This window comes from Mauremys mutica, chromosome 11 (genome assembly GCF_020497125.1).
Source record: "Mauremys mutica isolate MM-2020 ecotype Southern chromosome 11, ASM2049712v1, whole genome shotgun sequence".
Lineage (NCBI taxonomy): Eukaryota > Metazoa > Chordata > Testudines > Geoemydidae > Mauremys > Mauremys mutica.
Window position 1 is genome coordinate 61199866 of NC_059082.1, and position 25826 is coordinate 61225691.

At 41.9% G+C, this 25826-nt stretch overlaps 2 protein-coding genes across 2 annotated transcripts; one reads left to right on the top strand and one right to left on the bottom strand.

Moving 5' to 3' along the window:
- Positions 1 to 6099: 6099 nt before the first annotated feature.
- TMEM186 (transmembrane protein 186) lies at positions 6100 to 8482 on the bottom strand. Its single transcript, XM_044980576.1, has 2 exons — positions 8357 to 8482; positions 6100 to 7606 (listed from the first exon to the last, which is right to left on the bottom strand). Exons 1-2 carry the CDS (start codon positions 8357 to 8359, stop codon positions 6872 to 6874), a joined length of 738 nt encoding a protein of 245 aa, XP_044836511.1. The 5' UTR covers positions 8360 to 8482; the 3' UTR covers positions 6100 to 6871.
- Positions 8483 to 8485: 3 nt separating this feature from the next.
- PMM2 (phosphomannomutase 2) lies at positions 8486 to 24899 on the top strand. The gene is made up of 8 exons (XM_044980575.1): positions 8486 to 8670; positions 12293 to 12404; positions 13896 to 13972; positions 14925 to 15016; positions 16232 to 16331; positions 17446 to 17521; positions 20109 to 20224; positions 24413 to 24899. Exons 1-8 carry the CDS (start codon positions 8602 to 8604, stop codon positions 24515 to 24517), a joined length of 747 nt encoding a protein of 248 aa, XP_044836510.1. The 5' UTR covers positions 8486 to 8601; the 3' UTR covers positions 24518 to 24899.
- The last annotated feature ends 927 nt before the right edge of the window (positions 24900 to 25826 follow it).

A 25826-nucleotide genomic window follows, 5' to 3' on the forward strand; every position in this document is an offset into this window, starting at 1 on the left:
GAGCCAACCCTGAAAATTATAGCTAATTCTTCCGAGTGATGAGTGTGCCTTGATGGCCTGTTCTGCTTAGCAAACCAGTTCAGCTTAGCAACTGATCAAGGCCTACTGAAAAATTTACTGGTTGGGGTAGACAGGCCAGATTTATGACCTTGTTAGATAAGAGACTGCTTGCAAAGTCTGGGAAGAATGCTTGCAGACACTTTGTGAAGCAACTTGTACCTTTTTGAAGCTTATCAAGAAATAACAGTTGCTCTTAGACTTTCCCAGCATACAAGAGAAAAACAAACTGGGAAGGTACAGTGATGACGCGACGTAAGTGATGATGCGACGGAGTAGCTAATAAAAAGCAATTTGAATTTGCAGAAGGGGGGCTGGTTCTGTGTGGAAAACGGGCTTGTTCTTTGTTGTTTGTGTGCATACATCAATAAAGAACTTGGTATTTGGACTTTGCTGGGTTGTCTGTCTTTTGCGGTCAGACAACAAACCTGAAAAGTCTGGGATAGAGAGAACCCCGACACAAGGTAAGTGAACATTGAGAGCTGAATTATTTGCCATTGTCCTAGGTTTGCTACATGAAGTAAAAATGCATGACAGATAAAAAATGCTGTAAGGACTTGACTTAAGCACTTCCAGAAGAACTCAACATATGTAAGTTTTTCTTGTATTTGTGATAGAAATGTTAATGTCACAATCCAGCAGACTTCATGTACAGGCCTTTGATTTATACTCAGCGCTGAGTGAGCCCCTTCCAGATGACTATCGTTTCGTTCTCTGAATCAGTAGTTTTCTCAACATCAGTTGATTAAGTCTCACAACACGCCAGCAAGGTAGGTGTACTTGTGGGAGATGAGGATGGATTTAAAAAAAAAAATCTAAGAAATTCCCCATTTCATAGATGGGGATACTGAGACCTAGAGTTTAAATATCAGTCAGCATTCACACAGTGAGTCAGCGATAACTGGGATTAGAACATTTTACTCCAAACTCCCATTTCTCTACTGTAGACACAATTCATCCCCATCTTCAGACCTCAAGGTTCACTGTACACCAGTGAGCAAAATCCTGCCCAGTTCAGCACAGTGGAGGGAGCAGACATACTCCCTGCTAAGTCCTACTATGAACTTCATCCAGTTGTAGCAGGATTTCACAGGACTGGTTTGAAAGTGCCCTGGGAAATGCTCTTTGTCGCTCCTACAAGCAGAAGCAAAGTGCACTTTGTGCACTTCATGCTGCTGTGACTGCAGCATATAATCCATTTGATTGACTGGGGTAGGGTTACATCTCCATCCCTTAAGGTATGTCTAAAGCCTGGTCTACACTAGGCGTTTAAACCGGTTTTAGGAGCGTAAAACCGATTTAACGCCACAACCGTCCACACTAGGAGGCACCATATATCGATTTTAATGGCTCTTTAAACCGGTTTCTGTACTCCTCCCTAACGAGAGGAGTAACGCTAGTATCGGTATTAACATATCGGATTAGGGTTAGTGTGGACGCTGATCGACGGTATTGGCCTCCGGGAGCTATCCCACAGTGCAGCAGTGACCGCTCTGGACCGCAATCTGAACTCGGATGCAGTGGTCAGGTAGACAGGAAAAGCCCCGTGAACTTTTGAATATTTCCTGTTTGCCCAGCGTGGAGCTCCGATCAGCACGGGTGGCGATGCAGTCCGAAATCAAAATAAAGAAAGAGCTCCAGCACGGACCATGCGGATGTGATCGCTGTAAGGGCAGGCAAATCCGTTCTATCAGCGCTCCATTACAGAAGATGAAATTCAGAATCCTTTTTAAAAAATCTCCAGACAGATGCCATAGCAGGGACTCAGCGCACTGCAGCGTGACAAGCGTAACGGAAAGCCAAAGAATCAAATGGACGCTCATGTACTGGAGGACTGAAGCTATCCCACAGTTCCTGCAGCCTCCGAAAAGTATTTGCATTCTTGGCTGAGCTCCAAATGCTTCTAGGGTCAAACACAGTGTCCGCGGTGGGTCAGGGCATAGCTTGGCAATCTACTCACCCCCCCCCCACCCACCCCCAGAAGCGAAAGGGAAAACAATCCTCTGACTCTTTTACATGTCACCCTATCTTTACTGAATGCTGCAGATAGACACGATGCTGCAGCCGTCAACACCAACATCCTCACTCCCCCCCTGCCATGGGTGGCTGATGGTACAAAAGGACTGGTAACCGTCCTCGTCATCAGCCTATTGGCACATGGGGCAGTAACCATGCTGACTAGCATCCGTCAGGTCGATCAAGGGCGCCTGGCCCTAATTTTTTCTGGTGGATGGTGGATGGTGCAGTATGGCTGGTAACCATCGTCATCATAGCAACAGGGAGCTGAGCTCCATCAGCCCCCACCCTTCATGTGTAAAGAACAGATTCAGTTGCCCCTGGACTAGCAGAAGGATGCTGGGCTTCTCTCCTACACACTGCTTAATGTCCTGTCTGGACTATCATAGCAGCTGGAGGCTGCCTTCCACTCATTTCTCACTAACAAGTCACCATGTCTTTTTATTCCTGCATTCTTTATTACTTCATCACACAAGTGGGGGGACAATGCTACGGTAGCCCAGAAAGGCTGGAGGAAGAACGGAATCAACAGGTGGGGTTGTTACAGGAGCACCCCCTGTGAATAGCATACAGATCATAGTTTCTGCAGGATCTGACACAGAGCAGCTGTGCTCTCTGGTTCTATGATACAGTGGTTATCTAGTACACTTGCCTATATTCTAGGCAGGACTGATTCTATTTTTAGATACCAAAAAGGAGGGATTGACTCAGGGAGTCATTCCCAAGTTTGGCTTTTGCGCCCCTGGCTAAGAGCAGCCAGGGGCACTTATGACAGCAGCAAATGGTACAAAAGGACTGGTAGCCATGATCATCCTTAGTTCCAATTTATGGAAGGGTTTGGATGGTGCAGTATGACTGGTAACCATCTCTGCTGTCATGCAAAAGCAAAAGCATGCTTCTGTGTAGCGCTGCTGAATCGCCTCTGTGAGCGGCATCTAGTACACATACGGTGAGAGTCACAAAAGGCAAAACAAGCTCCATGATTGCCATGCTATGGCATCTGCCAGGGCAATCCAGGGGAAAAAGGCGCGAAATGCTTGTCTGCCGTTGCTTTCCCAGAGGAAGGAGTGACTAATGACATTTACCCAGAACCACCCGCGACAATGATTTTTGCCCCATCAGGCACTGGGATCTCAACCCGGAAGTTCCAAGGGGCGGGGGAGGCTGCGGGAACTATGGGATAGCTAGGGAATAGCTACCCACAGTGCAACGCTCCAGAAGCCGACGCTAGCCTCGGACCGCGGACGCACACCACCGAATTAATGAGCTTAGTGTGGCCGCGCGCAATCGATTTTATAAAATCTGTTTTACAAAACCGGTTTATGCAAATTCGGAATAGTCCCGTAGTGTAGACGTACCCTAACACTTCAAGCTGGGAGTGTAATTCCCATTTTGAGGAGACATAACTGTGCTAGCTTTAACTAATGCATTAAAATCTGTGTATAGCTGTCGCAGAAGGAGGCGGTAGCCACCCCAAATATGTGCCTAGCATCTCAGACAGGTTTGTACTTGGGGTGGCAAGCCCCTTCCACCCCTTGTGCCTCCGTGGCTATGTTCTATTTTTAGGGCTAGTCTACATTGGGAATGCTAAAGTGCTGCCACGGCAGCGCTTTAACGTGACTTGTGTGATCGCAGCAGAACGCTCTAAAGTGCTCCCAGAACTCTAAAGAAACCACTTCCACGAGGGGCATAGCTCCCAGTGCTGTCTACACTGGCACTCAACAGCACTGAAACTTGCTGCATTTGGGGAGGGGTTCACACCCGAGCGAAAAAGTTTCAGCACTGTAAATTGCCAGTGTAGACAAGCCCTTAGTGTGCTAGCTCAATCATAGCTAGTACAGAGATGCCTTCTCAAGCTGGGAATCAAACCCCAGCTCAAAGTGCAGACATATCCTTAGGGACATGGCAATCTCACATTGGCTGGCCTTTTATCCTTACACTCATAAGATCCTGCCTTGCTGCTTGTTCCCTAATCCTTATCTTTCTTCCTCCACTCTCTTGCATACCAGTGCAGCAGAGAGGATTTTGCACTAACGTGCAGTACATTTTTAGGAATTATTTGACTTTAGGCAAAACATTTGACAGTGAATTGTAAATCTGTCACAGAAATCAGTAATACCAGAATAATCAAGAGCAGCTATGTAATGAGAAATGGAACCTCCAAAGATGTTAAAGGTGGAATGAACTCTAAGCTAATGCATGTGATCACCTATGTTCTTCTTGAACATTTCCATTTATGATGCCCTAGTGACCTCCTTTGGCAGCTGCTCTGTAATTGCTCTGATCTAAGCCTACCCTGGAAGGATACTTTGTGCTTCTAAGTACTTTACTCTGTACAAAAACACTTGAAATTGACCAAATAATCTGTTTTATCCCATCAGCCATCCTCTCCCTTTCCTAATTCAGTTATTTTAATATGAAAAGGAGAAAATTGCTGTGCTTTGCCCCTCTCAGGATTAGGCTCTTCATTAATACATAATGAAATTTATTAGAGGTGTAAAGTCCACACAGGGTTTTGAGGGCCAGGGCAAAATCTAAAACGGAGGCTCCCCACCCTTCCAAAAAGATTACCACTGAGGGGCGGGGGTTGGAGAGTGAGCCTGCCCTACACTCACCCCAGGGTAAGGCTCACCTCCTAGCCCAGGCTCACTAGGCCAAATTTCAGTGAATGATGTTGCAACCTGATACATCAGCTTGCAATGCCACTAGGTTTGGGGGCCCCCTCAAACAGGGCTCCTGGGCAAACTGCCCCTTTTGCCCCACCATGGGTTGCCCTGAGTCCATGTTTTCTCCGTGTACAGGCCTGCTTCTCATTCGGGAATAAATCTTGCTCCTGATTTCCAGCTGGCTGGTAAGGACTATTCCCCACCCAAGGCCATGGAGCAGTAAAGCTGCTGTCCTCAGTTGGTAGGGGGGAAAGTATAGGATTTGAATAGTGGTTCTTCCAGCCTCCCCAGGTGTGCACAGCTGTGCAAGTAGTTGTGGAGGTGGGGGATGGGACTTTATATGCCCTATGTGAGACTGCCAAAAGCCAACACAAACACACACACTGCTTCTGTAACCAGAGCATTCCATATCTGGAGAGACATTGAGCAAGATTTACTCCTGTGAACTTTCATACTATGTGAAGTGGTGCAGCTTTAATTAAACTACTCCCACTATACCATATGGTTTGCTTGTGTTGACACTTGTAATTTTTCACATGATAGTAATAAAGGTAGCTATTACATTTTTATTAAAATACATACTGTGCTGTATAAATCTCCTTAATTACCTGTCATTCATATCAGTAAGCAACACATCTGGAGTCTGTTAACACTTACACAGTACAACTTTGGGTTTTTTTAATTTGTGATGTGTACTGTACACAGCAAAAAAGCAAATTTATTCTAATTGTAGTCTAGTCAGTGAAAGGATATTTTGAACTGATGTGCCATTTAGCTCCTGTATGGGCACTGCTGCTATTGAAAGATCCCAACCAGTGATGAAATGAAGCTGTGTATGCACACACTTTTTATAAAATCTCAGCCCAATTCAAATATTTCCATGATTCTTTGTTCTAATGTAAATCTTTTAAAAATAACCATTTCCTTGCTGTTTTTGCAACCCCCCCATGATGATGCTACACCGAAGAAAATGAAATTGACCGTTTCAGTTGGTTAAATTGAAAAAGAAAATCCCAGAGCATAAGCACTGAAAAATAAATGCTTAAAATTATTTGTTTCAATAACCTAAGATATTGTGTATAGACCAGGGTAAGAAAATGTTTTTTTTTAAACTTGAACAGGAACCTGATGATGTGTCTGTAAATAGTACTACTGTAACATACTTCTCTTCAGAATTTTTTATCTTTTTCACTATGTACACAAGTTAAAATGCTTTACTGGGGCTCTTGAGACACTGTTCAGCTACTTTATTTGTTTTCATATAGTTGAAGTAGATATTCTCTTGCAACATATTTTTCTCCAAGCAATGCTTAGAGCCTTGTGAAGATCATCCAAACACTGAACCCACAAGCCACAGATGAACAATGGACACAGTTCACTCAGGATCCCATTAACACGTTTTGATCTGACAGAAGAACTGTTAAAGAAAAAAGCGAGTGGCACACTTCCCAGCTGGTGCCAGCCCAGAAGTCAAGGGACTGAGCAAGCAATTCCACCACATCCCCATACAATATCTTTGCAAATCCTTGTACCAGGATACCGTTTTAATAACTTATTTATATTAACATGAAATATTAGTAAGACTTTCCTGATCAAAACTTGATATAAATTGAAAGTGCAGTCTCACAAGAGACTGTAAAAATGGCACTGTGGGCTGCTACAGTTGTATCTCTGATAGCAAATTATATTTACTCAGTTTTACCAATAAATATTTTTAATAATATACCATCCTCCAGTTGGAAAGCCAAGCTGAGAGCCACACAAAAAAACCACCACCACATTTGACTGCAACTGCACATTAAGGTGAAACATTTTTTAAGATTTCAAGTGTGTAAGTTACCATCAGACTTGAGTATTAAACTATATTTCTTTACATAATGGTTGTGTCTGTAGAATGAGATTCCGCTTTCATCTGAAACTAGTTGTACAGGAACGTCTATCTAGTGGGTTGCTACATCACTGTATCCCCTTTATCCAAACACAGGTGTGCATATTTGCTCATAGAGGTTTTGTATTTGAGTGCTTACAAATCTATTAAGCTATGGAGGTGATGAATTCAGCATGAAGAGCAATAGAAAACATTAAACAAGCTAGACTCTTGGAAAATGTTGGTCATTGCATTTAATGAGTTACTACAATACTCCAAAAATTTGGGCAAACCTCTGTTTATCCACAATATGGCCAAACTTTAGAGTAAAATATAAAACCTGTGTACTATTATGCTGTTTAAACTGGAGCAGTACTTCATTCTTGGCAGCTCCAGTGTCACCCAAGGTCATCACACTTTCAACTGGACAATAAATTTCTTTCTTTCTTCCCCAAAATGTCAAGTGTGCCACTTTTACCATGGTGCCAGCTTCATTTAAGTACATCAGTCCAATCATTCGTCTGAGAAAATAACTTATACCATACAGCATTGCAGCAGCAAAGCAAGCAGTGCCAGTGACATACAATACAAAACCCTGAGAAACTTGTTCCTGCAGATAGAGATGATAGACAGGTGGGAGGATGACTACGGTTAGAGCAGTCTGTAGCAACTTCATTCTTGAAAATATTCTACAATATTTAATTCCTGGAAACTTGTAGACCAGTTTGAACTGTTCTTTGTTCTCAGTCATTGACTTTTCCAAGACTCTGTTGGTGGAGGTTAAGCTGCCAGCACATCTGTATGGTGCCAGCCCTGTCCCAGGATAAAAATAAGCATTGTCAGGTTGCCATCTCTGTGGCTGTAAGAACATATGGGTCCCAAAGCAATGGGGTAGGCACTTATCTTCTTTTTTCCACAATCTTGTTGATAACTCCCTTGGTAGAGATTGCCCAAAGGAAGGTAGCAAGTGGAGTCTAGTCCTAATTTTGAAGATTCCAGCCTAAAAGAGAAGATTCCCATACCACACTATTAAATCCTTCAATAAAGGCATTACAAGAGAATTGCAGTTATTACAATATTTCTCTCTCAAGCAGCTTGAGGACAATCGGTGTATAGAAGTTACATTCCTAAACTTGTTCTAAGCGAATGGGTGAAGCTCATGTTTGTGTTGAGAAACTTAGTCATGTGCAGATTTCATTTTGAGGCCTGTTTACACAGCACAGAAGAGCCAAAATTACTTGCTATAGAGGCGTAGATCTGACCAGAAGCACCTGCATGCACAGTGCATACAGGCTGAAGGGCCCTGGCGTGCCCCATCGCCTCTCTTTAGGGCAGCAAGGTGACCAGCACCGGCCCCAGCGCACTGGGAACATCATGATGCCGCTCAGGGCTGTCCAGTAGCCCCCGCCCCCGGCGTGTCTGCCGGCTACGTGCTTCCCTCCGTGGAAACTTTACTACCGCCCCCCCCCCCCCCCCGCCTAGGGCGGCCTGCCCCCCTCTTCCCCCTCCCCAGCCCAGCTGCTGCTGGGGCCGGACCTGGATTGGCGGAGTATTAGCGCTGGGGGGGCGGGGCGGGGCCCGTCCCGCTGTGCGCCATGTACAGCGCCTAGCACCGAGAGCACTGCTGCGAATCCCGCCAGGGCCGGGCCCGGCGAGCGGGCGCTGGGCCCGGGCGGCGCCTCGTGCCAGAAACCGCAAGCGAGGAGAGCACCGGGCCGCAGCCCCCAACGCCAGTCCCGGCGCCCCTTACCATCTCGACGCGGAGAGAGACGAGGATACGCGACTGCGCCTGCGCCGCCGCTACCGTCGCTCTACTGCGCCGGCGCCCTGTGGAACCAGGTCGCGGCTGGCGCGTGGGGGGGGCGGGGGAGGCCTGCGGGCGCCTTTCGCGGGAGCCGTTTGGGTTCCCGGCATCCCCCGCGGCGGGGTCGCGCAGAGCCGGAAGCGAGCGCAGCGCCCGGCTGGCCAGACTGAGCCACCTCATTCATCCGCAGCATGGCGGCGCCGGGCGGCAGCGTCCTGTGCCTCTTCGATGTGGACGGGACCCTGACCGCCCCCAGGCAGGTGAGCCGGCGGGGGCGCTCCTGGGGCTTCGGGCCTGGAGGGGGGTGGGGGTCACAGGGAGGCACGTGTGGGAGGTTATGGGGGCGGGGGAGGCTGTTGGGATGGGGTGGGCTGATATGGGGTGGGCTGATATGGGGTGGGCTGTGGGGGATATAGGGCTGGGCTGATATGGGGGCGGGGGAGGCTGTTGGGTTGGGGTGGACTGTGGGGGATATAGGGGTGGGCTGATATGGGGGCGGGGGAGGCTGTTGGGTTGGGGTGGGCTGTGGGGGATATAGGGCTGGGCTGATATGGGGGTGGGGGAGGTTGTTGGGTTGGGGTGGACTGTGGGGGATATAGGGGTGGGCTGATATGGGGGCGGGGGAGGCTGTTGGGTTGGGGTGGGCTGTGGGGGATATAGGGGTGGGCTGATATGGGGGTGGGGGAGGCTGTTGGGTTGGGGTGGGCTGATATGGGGGTGGGGGAGGTTGTTGGGTTGGGGTGGGCTGATATGGGGGTGGGGGAGGTTGTTGGGTTGGGGTGGGCTGTGGGGTTACATGGGGGACATATGGGAGGTTATGGAGTATAGGGATGAGTCTGGTGTTGCAGGGCAGAAGGACCTGGGCAGGTGATTATTAGGGGAGTCTCTGGCTGGACTGGGAGCCTGGGGAGGTTATAGGGTGGGTTATTGGGGTGAGGGATGTGGTTTGGGCGGGGTTATCGGTGATATGGTCTCGGACCAGTCAGTTCTGACTCCCAAGATATGCAATTGACAAACCCTGAGACTTACACTATCAAACAGGGCTTTGGAGCTGTGCTCCCGGCTCCGCTCCAGCTCCAGGCAAAAACCCGCAGTTCCAGCTCCGGGCTCCACCCCCAAAGCCCTGCTATCAAAGACCTAAAAAATAGACATTTCCAGTCCCACCAAAGATCTGACACCTACAATTGCCCTCCTGTACTAACATTCCCTGCATCACTTTTACACCAGTAGGGGGACCCTGTATTACACGCATGTTCATTTCATGCTGTGTTTGTTATGTTGATGGAAGATGGTAACGCTGCATTTTAGTATTATGGCTTGTCAACACCATGTGATCGTGACTTATGATTAGAGCTGTGCAAATAACTGATTTCCCTGCTCCCTCAACTCACCTGGCCATGCTGAAAAATTGGAGCGGAAAATAGTTTCAGGTTAACATAAGATGAACATTTTTTGAACTTTTCAGTTAACCAAAATGTTAAAAAAAAATTAGTTTGGGTCAGACTAATTCTGTTTTATTTCATTCTGTTTTATTTTAAAAAGCTCTAAAACTGAAGTAAACTTCAGAACAAAACTCATTTCAAGTACAAAAAAAATCAAAACTTTAAAAAAAAAAATTTTGGTATGAAACTGTTCTGCAAATTTGTCATGTCTTTGCATTAATTTTTGGTTGACCCAAATCTGTATCCTTCAGCAAAAATAGGTTTTAGCTTAAGATATTCACACAAGCTGCACTTGTGATAGATTTAAAATTTGTATTAAGGCTAATGTTAAAAAAATTACATAATAGGTTGGGAAAAGAGAAGCTGTACATCTAGGTGTAGTGCTTAGATTAGCCACATATACAAAGTTATTTTTCAAAAGTCATATGGTACATAGAGTATTTAATCCACAGTAACCCAAATTTAGGTGAATAGATTGAACAATACAGTTTAGATATTAGAATTCAAATACTCGGGTACATCACTCATGAAAAGTTGTACAGAGATTTGGTTGTGGAAAGCAAAATATATCAGTGAGTGGGGATTGTCCCCCAGTAATTGAGAATTAGGTTGGTTGTCCATTTAGAAAATACATACTACACTACAAAAATCTTTTGTTGCTGTGACATCCTGAGTGCCAGTTCTGTCCCATGTGCAAACTCTGAAAAAGCCACCCGGAAACTTAGGGCTTTGTGACAAGTACTCTGTGTTGCTGTTTTTAATGCTGAGCCCTGTCCATTCTGATTGCAGTCATTTTTTGGTAATAGTTTAGGTGACTTTTGAGATTGGATTAAAACAAGTGCCACATGATAGTATGGTGCACACTGCTAAATGGGAGACTGTTTGACTAGTTCACGTGAGGCCTTTGTCTGATAAACTGGAACAGTAGTCCTGAAAGGATAGGAACCAGTACACTGAGGGTCGGAGTGGCAGAAGAGGTGTTATATAAAGCAATCTTAAAGTATCCATTGCTGCCACATGGGATGAGTTCAGTGTGTGGGCAGGGAAGAAAATATAATTTCTGGATTATAACTTTTTTTATAATGTCCTGATTATTGGGATTCTGCTTTAAGAAGCATGTTGTGTTGTCAGCTCCAATGTTTAACTGTCACAGGAGCGTCTTTCCTTAATTATTCCAAAACCCTTCTGCTAGCACTAATTTTATTCCACTGGGGGATGGATTTTGTTGAACAGACATTAATAGATCTCACTTTGAGATTCAGACAAATAAATAAAAGTGCAGTTCATGTTTTTTTTTCCAGATGGCTGGAATATTTATTTTCTATTGATTTAAAAGTAACAAGCTGCATGCGAGGTTTAGGAAATGAATAATTATATAGTCATATGCACTGGGTTTATATCAAACTGAGATTTTTTTTGTAACTAGCTTCAAAATAAAAATCATATTACTTTTGAATATTTTGTATAGTCAGTGTAACTATAATCAAAAACGCAGATGACATTTTCAACTGTTTTTCGGTTTATTTACTTTGTACCTTTGACAGTACTTGGCATATAGCCAGTTTTGTTGTTTCCTTTGTTTTGCATGAGCGTTTCACACAGTAACAGAAGAGACATCTTAAAAAAAAAAAAAAGTTGTTATAAAGCCACAAAAATTTGGCAAGGATGCTCGTGGGCAGTTGTCTGGCCTGAAACTAATTTAACTTTTTTTTTTAATTCATTAGATTTAAGATGGTGGCGTACCTTAATATTATTTACAGTCTTTTATTCTGTTTTTAGGAGTAACTTTGTCCCAATAAATAATAGCTGGCTGACTGGAATGAGAGTGAGCTGACTGAAGCTCAGTGAATTACAAATGGAGATAATGCCAGTAATTTGGAGGAAATGCCTACAGTTCCATCTTGAGAGAGTTGAGGGTGTATAGTATGTTGTTGGCTTGCAGTTTAGGGGAGGGAGCTCCTGGATTCTCAATTTTTCTTGGTTTCAGGAAGCAGTATTGCCCATAAGCGCCATTTTTTAACCTATGAGTTCAGTGTGATGATTGTAAGCCATTTATTCTGATATGGATGTTGTGCCACGCTTACTGATGCCTCTGACTTTCAAACTGGGGGCACGAGGGGGATTAGTTCAGTCTATGTGGAGGCTGCCCTAGAAGACACCTCAGAAGCCAGTGCAGTTTTTTGACTCTTTAGCAATAGGGAACATGCCACATCAGTGAGCCAAATGCTATAGTGGCTTCCTTGTTATTTAAGACATTTTTACCTTAAGAGAAGATTTTCTCATAGGCATTTTTAAAAAGCTTTCATATTGTTTGTTAAAGCCCTACGCAGTTTAGTTCCCAGTGACCTTTCTCCCACTGCACTGTTGTATTTACGGTCAACTGATAACTCATGCTAAAAGTACCTAGACTACCTAAAAATTGTAAACTCTTTTAATCTAGAAAATCACAGCAGAAATGGCAGATTTTCTGCAGAAGCTGCGGAAGAAGGTGAGAGTTGGAGTTGTAGGTGGTTCAGACTTTGACAAAGTTCAAGAGCAGCTGGGAGACGATGGTAAGAAAAGAGGATGATGCAATCCAAGTTGAAATGAATGGTTTATGAAAAAGTCCTGATGCGTAAATACAAACCCTTTCTCCTGGAACAGTTGCTCATTAAATGCAAGCTTCCTTATTCCTTGTTCTGAGTATCAGTTTCTCTATATTTATTATCACACCAGTTTCATGAAATGTTAGTTATTTACTGTCCCACTCAGAACCTGCCCAGGTTAGCATATGACAATTGCTGGATTTTATACCCTATGTGGACAGCTACCAGCTAGATTAAAAGTCCTATCTAGTACCTATGCTTTTGGGTAGAATTATTTTATATCTTAAAGATCTTGAAATTTCTTCTTAAGGGCTTGCTACTCAGAATGAATTACTGACTCCACACTAGCATTGTAGTAACATATATATTTTAACATCTTTATAAATTGGAGTTGTGTATATCTCATTACATAGGTTGTTGAATTATCTAATGCGTTCCTCCATGCAGGAGCTGGTTTTATTAGATGGTGGCTCTGAAAAGAAAATCTGGTTCTTTTCCTTTTTAATTCTATATAATATTTTTAATGTGGAAGATCAATGTTAATAGCCTTCCATAATTCACAAGTATGCAAGCCTATTACATACCACGAACATTTTATCTAATCGTTGTTTCACGTGGCCTGGAAGGGGCCTCCAGGAAGTCATCCTATCCTACACTAGCAAGATCCTGATACCCTGAAATAATCGCCAGCAGTATTACAATTACTGCAAATGTTCAGATAAGGATGTGATTTCACAGCAGTTGTGGAACAGAATATTCTGTTTCAAGAAAAGATCTGATAGTGTTTTTCAACCTATTCCTGCCAAATTCATTTGAATCCAAATGCTGAATTTCAGCAGCGGTATCACACAGCTTGTAGTGAAATAAATAGTACTGTACATTTTCCTATTGAAATATAGTGGTGCAGAACAAGCTGCTTGGATTTACCATTTTGTAACCATATATTTTCATCTTCTAATACTACTTACATATTTCAGAGGAGACTCAATACTCCTATAATTCAATTTAAACACACACACACACACATATCTTAAGGCAGAGTTGCATTAAAAAATCACACTCAAATAGGTAAACTTTCCTTCGTCCTTTTATCAATTTAAATCCAGATTGTTGTTCCAAGGCTTTGCAATACTTACTGGATCCAGGACCATTTACAGTAATAAAGCGCAAAGAAATGTGTTAAGGATGGAGTCAGATCCGTAACGCTAAATGTATGTAACTTAACTACAAGCTCTTCACATGATATTAGACTTCTGGTGACTTCAGAAGGAGGAACAAATACAGAGGAGTGCAGGATTAGGTCCTTGGAGTTTCTCGCTGGACATTACAAGTGTGTAGCTTTTGGGCTTAATATTCTAAAAACTACTGTATTTTGACCTGAAAGGGTTTGCATACTATAAAGTATGAGGAATGACAAATTAAAGTATAAGCTGCAGCATTTTTTTGTTTGTATTTTAGTGGTTGAAAAATTTGACTACGTCTTTCCAGAAAATGGTCTTGTAGCATACAAAGATGGGAAATTTTTGTGCAAGCAGGTATGTATACAGTTTTAGTGATCATTTTTTAATAAAGTCTGAAATTGTTATTTTATATGTTGTCTTTTATTTGTATAATTGACTGTTCATTTTGCTCTTTGTAGACTAACACGAGGTATGGGGCCAGATCCTTGCCTCAGACCTCCTGTTTGGTGCTGCTCAAAACCTGGTAGATTTGGTTAGATGAGAATTTTTTCAGCATGGGAAATTCTTGAGTGACATCTCTCCTAGCCTCTGGCATAGGGATCATAGCTGGAACCCTCTAGTGATCCCCAGCTCATAGAATTTCCATGGCAATTGGGCCTCATTTAGAGCAACCTTGAGGCTACTCTAAATTATATTTGATCCCTGACAGGCCTCAGATTTGGGAAGCTGGAAAGGTGGCTTTCATCTTCTTTCCCTCACCACCCTCCAAATGAGTGGAGTGTACCCTGGCTGCTGCTTAGGATGTAGCTCATAGAGTGAACTCTTGATTGATTAGTGTATTTTATAAGTTGCAAGAAATACTGTAAGTGGATGAGAAAATACTGTTGATTAAATCTAATATTGTGATAATCTTAAGTGTCTCAATCTAGCTATTGCAGAATGGAAAATAAAATAGTTTAGGGGACAGACTGATATCTAAGGCAGTGGTATCCCACACTGTACTCGCCACTGTCTGTCCCTTTCCACTCAATCCTGCATTTTCTAACCCACAGTTTGAAGTAGGGGCTTGGAGGAGCATGTTATAAGGAGAGGTGATCAGTTGCCCAGCACAGCAGTATGTAATTAAGGTAGAGAATAGGAGCCTGCCATACCAGTGCTGCACACATACTAACGGAGAATCACTTATCTGAGGCATGTTTTTCTGGGATCTGCTATACATGAATATCCAAAATCTGTGTTGTTAATTAGCTGCTTTCAGAACCTTAAATTCTGGACCTATAGCTGATATGTCTTTTTGTATGTTTAGAGCATTCAGAGTCACATGGGTGAGGACCTGCTCCAAGATCTAATCAACTATTGTCTGAGTTACATTGCAAAGATTAAACTGCCGAAGAAAAGGTAAGTATATGCGCATGCATGTCGTTGGGGAGAGGATATTCCCACTTTTGGGATGTTGAGCATCAATAAGGAAGACTGTGTCCAGTCCACTTAGAGCTGGATGGTTGTGTTTGAGGGCACACTGTATAATTGAGATAGATATATATTATTGTTCCAGCAATCCCATCCATAGGAAGACAAGTTCTGCTATTGGAGCAGGTGAAGAAGGATCAAAAGAAAAGATTGTTCAAAGTTGCTTGCCAGGGAACAGGGAATTACTTACTCCCCATAGAACAAATTGTTCTATACAAATCTAGACAGACAGAACATTGGGTGCTGTTTGGGATACCTCCTATTTTCATTTCCCGGAGGGGGATTAAAGTCGGTGTGAAAGGAATTTTCTTGATGCAGTTGGAATTCAAAGGCATTATTTCTTCCATAAATTATAAGTTTGCAAGTTTTCTTCTAAAATTGGAGACCAGTTGCCCTGCACCGTACTTGGGAATGCAGCTGCTGGAGATACTGAGCTAGACCCTTTGCTCCATACAGTTAGGACAAGGAGTGTGAAAGACAGGCTTAAGCTACTGTTGCAGCACCCCAATATTGGGGCTGGCTAAGAACTGTCCTAAGGTTGCTTTCAGTTCTGTCCAGCCACAGCCTCAGGAGAGCTGATCCAGCAGCCCAAGGAGCGATTGCTAGAGTGAAGGGGTGCTTCCGCCATGCATTCTTTTTCACTGAGTGTGTCTTCTGTACCAGAGATCAGCATGGGTAGTGCAGAGATGGCTAAAGGGGCTTTGCACCAAGGAAAGATTCCTCCACGCCAGGGGAATCAAATCCTGCTGGGTTTCTGGCTGCTTACACAAAGGAAGAGGAATGGGGCTGAGCGTCTGACCCACAAGGTCTTGAGCACTTATAACTGTTTTTATCAACAATGTGCAGGATATGTAGTAATCATGTTTATGCTGACGTCCTAAGCAAATTTCTACTTGGGTAATTACTTTTGCAATTTGAAATGCAAACTTACGTGTTTTCCTCAGCTATCACTAATGTAATGGACAAACACAATTCCTTTAAACTAATATTTTTCATCCCATAATGCCATTTTTGGAGATCTCAGTAATAGAGCAAAAGTTCTTGAGATTAAACTTCAACAGTCTGATCATAACTGTTTCTGTCTTTCAGATATATGTGGACTTGTGTCCCTTTTCAGCAGTGACAGTTGACTCTTTTTTTCAGGGGTACTTTTATTGAGTTCCGAAATGGGATGCTGAATGTCTCCCCTGTTGGGAGAAGCTGCAGCCAGGAAGAGCGAATTGAGTTCTATGAACTTGATAAAGTGAGTCAATTTTTAAAATGTTTTACGTCTCTTATTCCTCACTGTTCTAAAGGACACTGTCATGGTCAAATTATATTTTCGAAAACTCCCCTTCTTGTGTTTAACACCTTTCTCCCTGCTGTTGATTGAGTTTCATTGTTCAAACTGCAGGAAATGTAAAAAACAGATTAACTGATTTCACTTTGTCTTTCTGGTGCTCTAGCACAATGCTGTTGAGAGGCGTTTCCAACACTATAAATCTCCCTTCCTTCTCACCCTGCACCAGGTCCTTCCAAAAAACTCTCATCTGTCGGTGTATCTTGGGTTTTTTATACTACCAATCACTATAGTAGCTTTTATGTTCTTTGAAAATTAATGAAAGTAAAAAATTTTTATTACCTTCCCTAATACTTTTTAAACAAAACCTAAACTTGAGGTTAAACTACGCAGCATTAGCCTTCTTTAAAATGCAGTTATGTTTACCAGGGCATCGATAGTTTTGTGCCTAAACGCATAAGACTGGGAATTGAGAAATCTGGGCTCTGTTTCCTATATTGTCTCAGACTTCTTTTGTGACCATGGGCATGTCACCAAGACCCAAGATTTCAAACAGTGTCTCTAACTTAGAGTACCTCAGTTACTGGATGCCTAACTTTTAGACAACTAGGGTTTGATTTTCAGTGTGTCTCAGGCCCAAAAGTGTAAGGCACCCAAAATTAGAGACCACTTTTGAAAATTTGTTCTTAACCGCACAATGCCTCAGTTTCCCCATCTATGAAATTGAGCTTTTCAGCAAGGGTATAATACATAATTAATTAATTTGTAGTTCATTAGTATGTAGAATACATTGAGATCCTCAGATGGAAGTGAAAAATAACATGGTATAGGTCAAATTCTGTTCGCATTTACTGTACACTTGTTTAATGTCAAAGTAGCCCCATGGAGATACTCCAGACTACACAGGTGTATGCTGAGCAGAATTTAGCACTATAATACTAGTATTGCACCATTGCATTTGTGGACTTGGGAGTGGCTAGCTAGAACCACAGTTCCCTGCTTAATATTGCCTTTTCTGATACTGATTGCTAAATAGAAATCACTTGACTGATGCGTCTTTTGTTTTTGTTTTTAACAGAGGGAACATATAAGAGAGAAATTTGTAGCTGATTTACAAAGAGAATTTGCAGGAAAAGGCCTCACATTTTCTATAGGTATCACATTTTTTTAAAAAAAAATTTCATTTAAAAAAATCATACCCTCTTGCCGGCTCCCGCTGTATGATTCAGTTGTCAGGGTGGGGGTGGCTGCTGCCATTTTGTACATGAAGTCTTTTTCATTAGGTACTTTGTGGTAGAAGACACCACAACAAAAGGAAAACTGCATCTCTTTTCATTAGTTCATTATCTTCTGATGTCTCTCATACAGTTGATTTTGCTTGATTACTCAGAAATGTGTAATACATTTTTACAAATGAGAGATACTTCTTCTGCCCACCACGTACATTACAAATCCTTACTGCATTAACACTGCCTCCATTACTAGCCCTTGACTTTTAATTCCAGTGGTTGTGTTGGGGGGGGGGGGCGGTGAGACAAAGGAAATTCAACAGAAGACACAAGATGCACAGTGATTCTGTACAGTAGGAATGTGTCTTTCTAGACTTCTCTTTCCTAATTTTTCCTACTGAAAATCTCTGGGCAAATTCTCCCCTTTCTCTTTCATTTACAGTAGAAAGAACAAATGGTTGTCTGTCCCTCTGGCAGTGTTAAACATTTGGGGCAAAATGAGTTTCAAACAGGGCTTGCCATGAACAATCCTCTATGCTGAATCCACTTAAACTGGGCAAAACGGTTTTAAAATATCAAGAAATCCTCCTGTTTGAGACCTTGGGTCAAATTTCAGGCCAGTGTTAAGCTTGACATTATTAAAAGTCACTTGGAAACATATAGGTTTAGAATAAAAGTAGCAACTCAAAGTTCACCGTAATAGAGTGAAAAGCTTTGCTTTATAAGACCACTATCTTAGGACTAGTCTACACTGGCAATTTAAAAGCGCTGCCGCGGCAGCATTTTAACATGGCTTGTGTAGTCGTGGCAGAACGCTGGGAGAGAGGTCTCCCAGAACTCTAAAAAAACCACCTCCATGAGAGGCGTAGCTACCAGCACTGGGAGCACAGTTTCCAGCACTGGTGCACTGCTTACATTGGCTCTTTACAGCACTGAAACTTGCTGCGCTCAGGGGGGTGTTTTTTCACCCCCCCTGAGCGAGAAAGTTGCAGCGCTGTAAAGTGCCCGTGTAGACAAGCCTTTAAAAAGATTGACTTCCTCCTTTTTGCCTATTTCAAAACTCTTATGAAATCTGACAGTGTAAACACAGTCATACTCAAAGAACCGGGAACTCACCCACAATGTTGTATATTCCATAGAGAAAAGGAGTAAGAGCAGATCTTGTGCACTCCACACAGGCTATTCAAATGGATTTGTTTCTCAGTGATTGGAATTCTTACCTGAAAATCTTACTTGTGTTTGAGAGCATCTTTCCAGAAGATGGTATTCACTGAGTCGTGTAGGTTCCTTCCAATGCTGAGGGATTATCTCAGTGGATGAGTTTAATTGTATATCTATAAGTTCTCAAGCATAAACATTTATACTCAGCATCATACAGTCCCTGATATATGGTGTCCTTGAAAATGGTCATTGTTTTTGTAGAGGTGATGGGGCTTCTGGCATTGGCTCCATTCAGAATGAATTGGTTCAAAGCATAAAGTGATAACCTGACAGTCCTCATTAATACAAAAAAACTTAATTTACACTCATTTTCTGCTGAGTTGGTTGCAAAGTTGGTGTCAGGGAGAGTAGCTGACACACCCCTAGCCCACATTCAGACTCTCTTGTAGAGCTTGATTCCCACTGGGGACTGGTCTACACTAGAAAATTAGGTTGATTTAACTACATCAGTCAGGGTGTGAAAAATCCACACCTCTGAGCGATGTAGTTAAGCCTAGCCAAGTCCCTGTGTAGACAGCATTACACAGAATTCTTCCATCATCTTAGCTACTACCTCTTGGAAAGGTGGATTACCTATGCTGATCGGAGAATCCCTTCTGTCGGCATAGATAGTGTCTAAACTGAAATGCTGCAGCAAGTCTGAGAAGCTTCAACAGGCTTGGAAAAAAGGGGACCAATGGAGTAAAGGCTTCACTTACCTTTTCCTTCAATGTCTGAATCTGCCAAGCCTGACACCCTTTCTGCTGTGTAGAACAAGGGTGTGGCATGATCTGCATTCACTCAGAAGTGGGCACTTTGAACTTTAAATATTTATTTTTAAATTTTTTGAGAGATGTCTGAATTGAAGTTTGGTCCTAGTAGATGCATGATACCGTGGACAGGAAGAAATCTAAACCTTTAAAAATCAGTTTAATGTGGGACCACAAACACTAACATGCCTTAATCAAAATCCTGTGGTCTTGCATCCTGTTGCTCCAGGCCAGAGTTTTGTTGGGTTGGGTGTGCTAAAGATGTTTGGATTTCTTTTAAATGTAAACATCTGAATATCCTGAGTGTAGAACACTTGGGTTGGTAACAATTGTAACATCCCTGTAATGTGTTTTACACTAAAGTCTTGATGTGTTCTCTCAGCCTTAACTCCATTTCATTGTAGTTTTTGTTTTGGACTTGTTCAGTTTCCTCTATCAGAATCTGCTTCAGTGGAGTTCAGCCACCGTCATTCTCCCTTCATAAAAGTAGAGTTCCTTCCCCCCGCCCCTTAACACTTGCCTCTTGTCTACCTTTTACTTAGGGGGGCAGATAAGCTTTGATGTATTCCCAAATGGCTGGGATAAGACATACTGCTTAGGAATTGCCTGCAACGATGGATACAAGACTGTCTATTTCTTTGGAGATAAGACCATGCCAGTGAGTACTGCACTATTTCTGCATATGCATTTAGAATCCCTTTCCCAAACTGAAAGCTCCATAAACAGGACTTTTTAATCAATTACATTAGAGACTGAATTCATGCTATGGCTTTAATCTTTCGTCAAACATATTTACCTCCCTTAACATGCCTTATGTAATATTAGGCAGTCACAGCAAGCAAGTTGCCTCTAGAGTGTGAGCAGTTTTCCCTCTTCTGAAAGGAATACAAGGCATCTACCAGACATGATGAGAGAAGAATTTTACTACTGCCATCCTATAGTCAAACATCTAGGCCTGATTCTGATTTCACATGTCAGTAAACTGGGAGTAACTTGATTGAACCTCATCATTCCTCACTGAGGTGATCGAAATGATACTGTTGCCCCTTTTCGACCAGAGCAGCTAGTCCTCAGGGCCCCTGGGATGTTCCGGTTGTAAGTAGAAATTGATAGTCTGGTCTCTTCTTTGATGCCATCTTGTTTATTTACAAGGAATGTATCAATTCCTGACTTTCTGAGTGCAGAAGAATAAGAGGAGCAGTTGCTTAGTTTATAGCCCCCAAGCATTTTTTTTGTGAAAACCAGACCCAAAAGCTCGCTGTGCGGCTCATTCCAGCGTCAGACTGTGCTTAGTCTGCTGCTTGGCTTTCTTGCCCCCTCTCTGTTCTCATGTTGTGTGATCTCTCCCTCCCCCAATACCCCCACCAAAACCAGTGCTCTGCTAAAATGTCTGCTTTTATTCTTGGGTGGGGGATTATGCTTACAGTTATGGTAACTGAAGGGTGAGTTCACAGCTATCAATGGGATTTTAACACAAACCCATAATAAAGTTTCATCCAGCTCATAACAATACTGAGTAGAGTAGAGGGGCATCTTAGTAACAGAGGTAAATGTTAATGATCAACACCAGTACTCTGTATTCAGGGCTATGACATACTGTGGTGAATTCTATAGGTGAGAACTTGGTGACCTATTCTGAAGCCTTCTCTAGACTAAATGATTTGTTTCCATTGTGTTTTTGACATGGGTTTGTAATTGACACACATGTACAAGGCATAACCAGCTACACTGACAATTTATCTTGACAGTTGAATAACTATACTGGAAAATCTTTGTTCTTAAGTATACAAGAACATATTTTAATACCATGAAAGTGTTTGACCTAAAAACACTCTTATTAACATTTCAGTTTAAATTAAAACATATTAAATCTTCCATTTGAAAACAGATTTTCCTCTGGTCTAAGTAATGACATTTAGTGATATGAACACAGCTCCAGCATTTACTATTGACGTATTTTCATAACATTTGTGTATTTTCAGAATGCCCTTTCAAAATATTTCTTGAAAATATTCCTAATCAGATTTTTTGATACATTTTCTTTAAAACTATTGCAGTTCATAATCAGTTCAGAAGTAAAATGTTTCTAAGGTGCTTGCATCTGCATGCCTCTTGGGCTATAATATGAAATGTCACCTAACCTCGAAATCACAGTATGGAAAGATTTCAATTTACTTCTGGGTTTTTGCAAAATTTTTCTGCCATGGCTAAACAGAAATCGTCTTACATATTTTTTGTTTTGAGGATGAAAATGCAGGGTGTAGAAACTACTAAATCGGGTTAATAAATTTCAGTCCAGAAAATTTAAAAGGAAAAATCTTGTATCTGGTGTTTTCTTCTAGCAAAGAGAGCTTTTAAAACTATTCTTTTCTTGGGGCAAATCAATGATGTTTGCCCAAATTAGACTCTATTTTAAAATATACTGATGAATATTCTCTGAAGTTTTGTGGCTTTTTTTTTAATCTACTACTGTGAGCTTCCTCTGTAGCAATTCTTAACTCACCAGAGTTATTTCTGCGCACATGAGCAAAAGGATTAGAAAATCTTGTAAATTATCCAGTTAGAATCCGTTGATTAAGTTTCAGATCAGACTCTTTGCTGGACAGAACGGCGGCGAAGGAACAGAATTCCATTTTGAAGTTCATAAGAGTCAGCTGAAGACTTTATTACATCTAGGTGTAAGTGTCCATAAAAACTGTTTCACTGTATTATTTGAGACAGTTAACTTCTACCCAAGCAGAGCAAAGGAGAGAAGGCTTTGTCCTCAAGCTGGAAATAAGAATGATGTCTTTCTCTCTAGTATTACTATGAGAGAGGGGTTACTTACTGCAAATTGATGCTGTTCAAGAGTGTTGCCTCTGCATACTCCCATTTGTGGGATTGGCACCTCCTCACATTGCTGAACTTTTTTACCTCCCTGCATTTTCTTCCTCAAAAATGTTTAAGCCACTTTCTGTTTAGCTGTTTGACAGAATAAAATCTCTTTCCCCTACCTTTATAAAAGTTGTACTAGACATGAGCTCTAGCCCATTCAGTGTAAAATAATAAAAATTCTCTAGCTCAAAGGGCCTCTGGCATGTTACACACTGAAAGCGAGTTCTTCTGCCTGGGCTCCTGCTTTACACCCTAATTAATAAGGGGCGTGGAGGTCACACTCGGAGGCTTGCTGTCTGAAAGGGGTCACCAGTACAAAAAGTTTGAGAACCACTGGATTAGACTAACTCAGCAGCACTGCTTGTGCTGTGCTGACTCAAAACCACAAGAACTTTGTGTGTGAAACACTCTCTTCCAGTATAGTGTTACTGAACTGTACAGGTGTGCTGTTGGAGTGATTTTAAATCAGAGTACACAGAACAAGCTAGCTGCAGTTACCTAGCTTGTCTATAAGGTGCATCACTGCACACCAGTGGCCCCTGCTAACGTGCACTAAAAGCTCCCTAGTGCACACCAGCAGGGTCCACATAGACAGTTCACACTAGGAAAACAAGGACTTGCAGCAACTGCTGAAAAATCATATGTGGGAAATACTAATGTAACCTCTGCCTCTGTTTCCAACCCATCTTTTACAGATCAAATTGAAGGGGCATCCACATGGTTAGATTTTTAAAACCACTTGATAATGTTTTCACCCCTCAGCCACTAAAATCTGTTGTGGTCACGCACAAGGGAATATGAAGGAGTAAGGCCCCTGTCCCCTTGCACAGCTGTGTTGTGTAGCTGGCAGATACCTGATACATCTCCCTCCCAACATCAAATTGTGGGGGAGGACCCTGCCCACCAGCCTTTTCACATCCCCTCCATCAGAAGGTATTAAGCATCTTTCTAGGGCTGAAGAGGGTGGGTTTTTTTATAAATCGAGATGTTGAAATAAAGAGGCTTTAAAGAATAGCATTTATCTATTTCTAGCTGTGAGATCGGTACAATCACAATAGTAAGGCAGCCCGATAAATAAAAAAAAGCACCTTTTATTAAAACAAAAAATCTAAAATAGTTTTTCTGTAAAATGTGATAGGGAAATTACAAGATGTGGGATGGGATAAAAGTTTATTAGCACAAGTTGGAAATAACATGCAAAACTCAGTCATGATTTGTCACTCTTATCAACTGTACAGTAAATGTTTTATAGACAAGCTTCCTATTTGCAGTATAAGTAAGTTACTTGTGAGTGTCCAATTGGGCCAGTAAAATCTGAAGGGCCAATCTCCCTTGTGTAGACACAGCGTATGTTTACTGTTTTTATGGCAGCATATACAGGGGGATTTTGCGGGCCTGTTAGCACACATCTGACCAACAAAACTCTGCAGTGTTAGACCTGGCCTAAAGGTTTGTACTATTTAGCTCAAGCTTTTTAAAAGTGACTTTAGTATATCTTTAATTATTCCCATCTTTGAAGGACACTGAATTTGTTAAATGGTACACTGGAGAGATTTTTCTAAGAAAATAATCAAAAGCTACTCTGAGCATATTGACCAGTAAGTGACAGATTGACTTTAGTACACCGTCTAGTCATTTGTGTATAAATCAGCTTTTAGCATACTGTTCCAGTTGTTTAGTATTTTTCTCTTTTATACACTGTTTGGTGAGTACCTCAAGTTACAAATGTGTTAAGTTACTATCGCAGTGAACAACAATTCAAATGCTGGTTAAGCCTAACCTGTGTGTGGTTTATGTGCTGCACGAGCTGGCTCTCCAGCAACCTTTTTAGTGGACTGTTGCTCCCTTTGAGTTTGAAAACCATTGACATACACCCTTTTCACAACACACACAATTTCCTTAATGTATGTAAGCAGGCATACTTGTATACTACGAAGCAGACAGCTGACTTACTTGTCTGTCTTGTCCACAGGGTGGAAATGATTATGAAATCTACACAGACTCCCGAACAGTAGGCCACAGTGTCACATCACCAGAGGACACAAGAAGAATCTGTGAAGAGCTCTTTTTTAAATAAATGACTGTTCCCCTTTAGATCTGACAGCAGCCAAACACTCTGTTCAGCTAAAGTCAAGAAGAAATACCAATCCCTTCAAACATGAAATATTTCACTTCTTTCCAGTGGTGTTTTTTCTTAATGGTTCACAAACAGCAAATGTACTGTTAATCATACATCACTAGTGAGAATTCAATGTTGATTTGTCAAGTATAGCAAAATTTGTTTAGGAACAACTCTTTTGTATTCCTGTAGACACAAGTTTAATTCAGTTATGTACTGAAGTCTTTTTAAAAATGAATTATCTAACTAGGATAAGTAGATTCAGCTGTTTTTTCTCTGAAGTGGTACATTGGGGAACATAATTGAAAACTCCTACAACTAGACATTTTTGGCTCAAATTAACTCCTCATAGGCTAAAATTAAAAATTCACTGGCATATTTGATTCCTAGCAATGTTAGTTTTGGATTTGGATTTAGTGGATTCTGTGATAAGGGAGAAATGACACCATAAAGCTAATGTGCTTTAAAAACAGGTGTAGTAAAAAAGAGGAAGCAAGACTTGTCACCTTCAAATAAAGTAATCTTTCTGCATCCAAGGAGGTTTTCTTACCTAATGAAATGGGACCTGTGGGGAAAAGCTGGCAATTAAGAAATGGGCATTTTAACACTGGAAATACTGAAAACAGACTTAAGCTACAGTGAATTCTGTTTTCTGAGGGAAGCTCCTTAAAAATGACCTGCAAAAGGGTGCCAGGGGGACTAATATATGCCTTTCTCGCTTTCTTTTTTCCTGCTTTCTATATTTTGTGAAGAACACCGCGGTTTTTGTTGGGGGTGGAGGGTTTTTTTTCCCCAAGTCTTCTCCTTGTTTTACCTGAAAGCCTGGAGGACCAATTAGTTCCATTTCCTTCTTGCAATGCCATAAACAAACATCTCTTCCCTTCTCAGTTAAGCTGTGTTGCTAACTGTAGTTCAACCAAATATCTGAGCTAAAGATCCAACATGACTCCCATCGTCCTCTAAGGTTAACTCCAGCAAAATTACTGATGCTTAGACATGTGGTTTAAATATAACAAACTGTCACAAAAGGCCCAGCACCTTTATCTCTGTGTAAATTACCTTTAAAATGTCTCACCCTTTACTGCGTTTTCCTTGCAATGTATAACTGTCACAACTATGAGTGGCAGTGTAGGATAATTAACTAACTTGTCAGAACATTAATCATGCCTCTCAAACTAGTCTGTACTGACAGAGAGGGGTTTGTATATTTAATAAGAAGTTGAAGAATCAACTATGTGAGATAGTAGCAAAGCAGAATGTTGCCTGT

Excerpts from the sequence above, each read along its gene's own strand:
- PMM2 (XM_044980575.1), top strand. The coding sequence starts at position 8,602 with ATGGCGGCGCCGGGCGGCAGCGTCCTGTGCCTCTTCGATGTGGACGGG. Across the intron at positions 13,973-14,924 it reads GGAAATTTTTGTGCAAGCAG|AGCATTCAGAGTCACATGGG; the intron begins GTATGTATACAG and ends TTGTATGTTTAG. Across the intron at positions 17,522-20,108 it reads AGGCCTCACATTTTCTATAG|GGGGGCAGATAAGCTTTGAT; the intron begins GTATCACATTTT and ends CCTTTTACTTAG.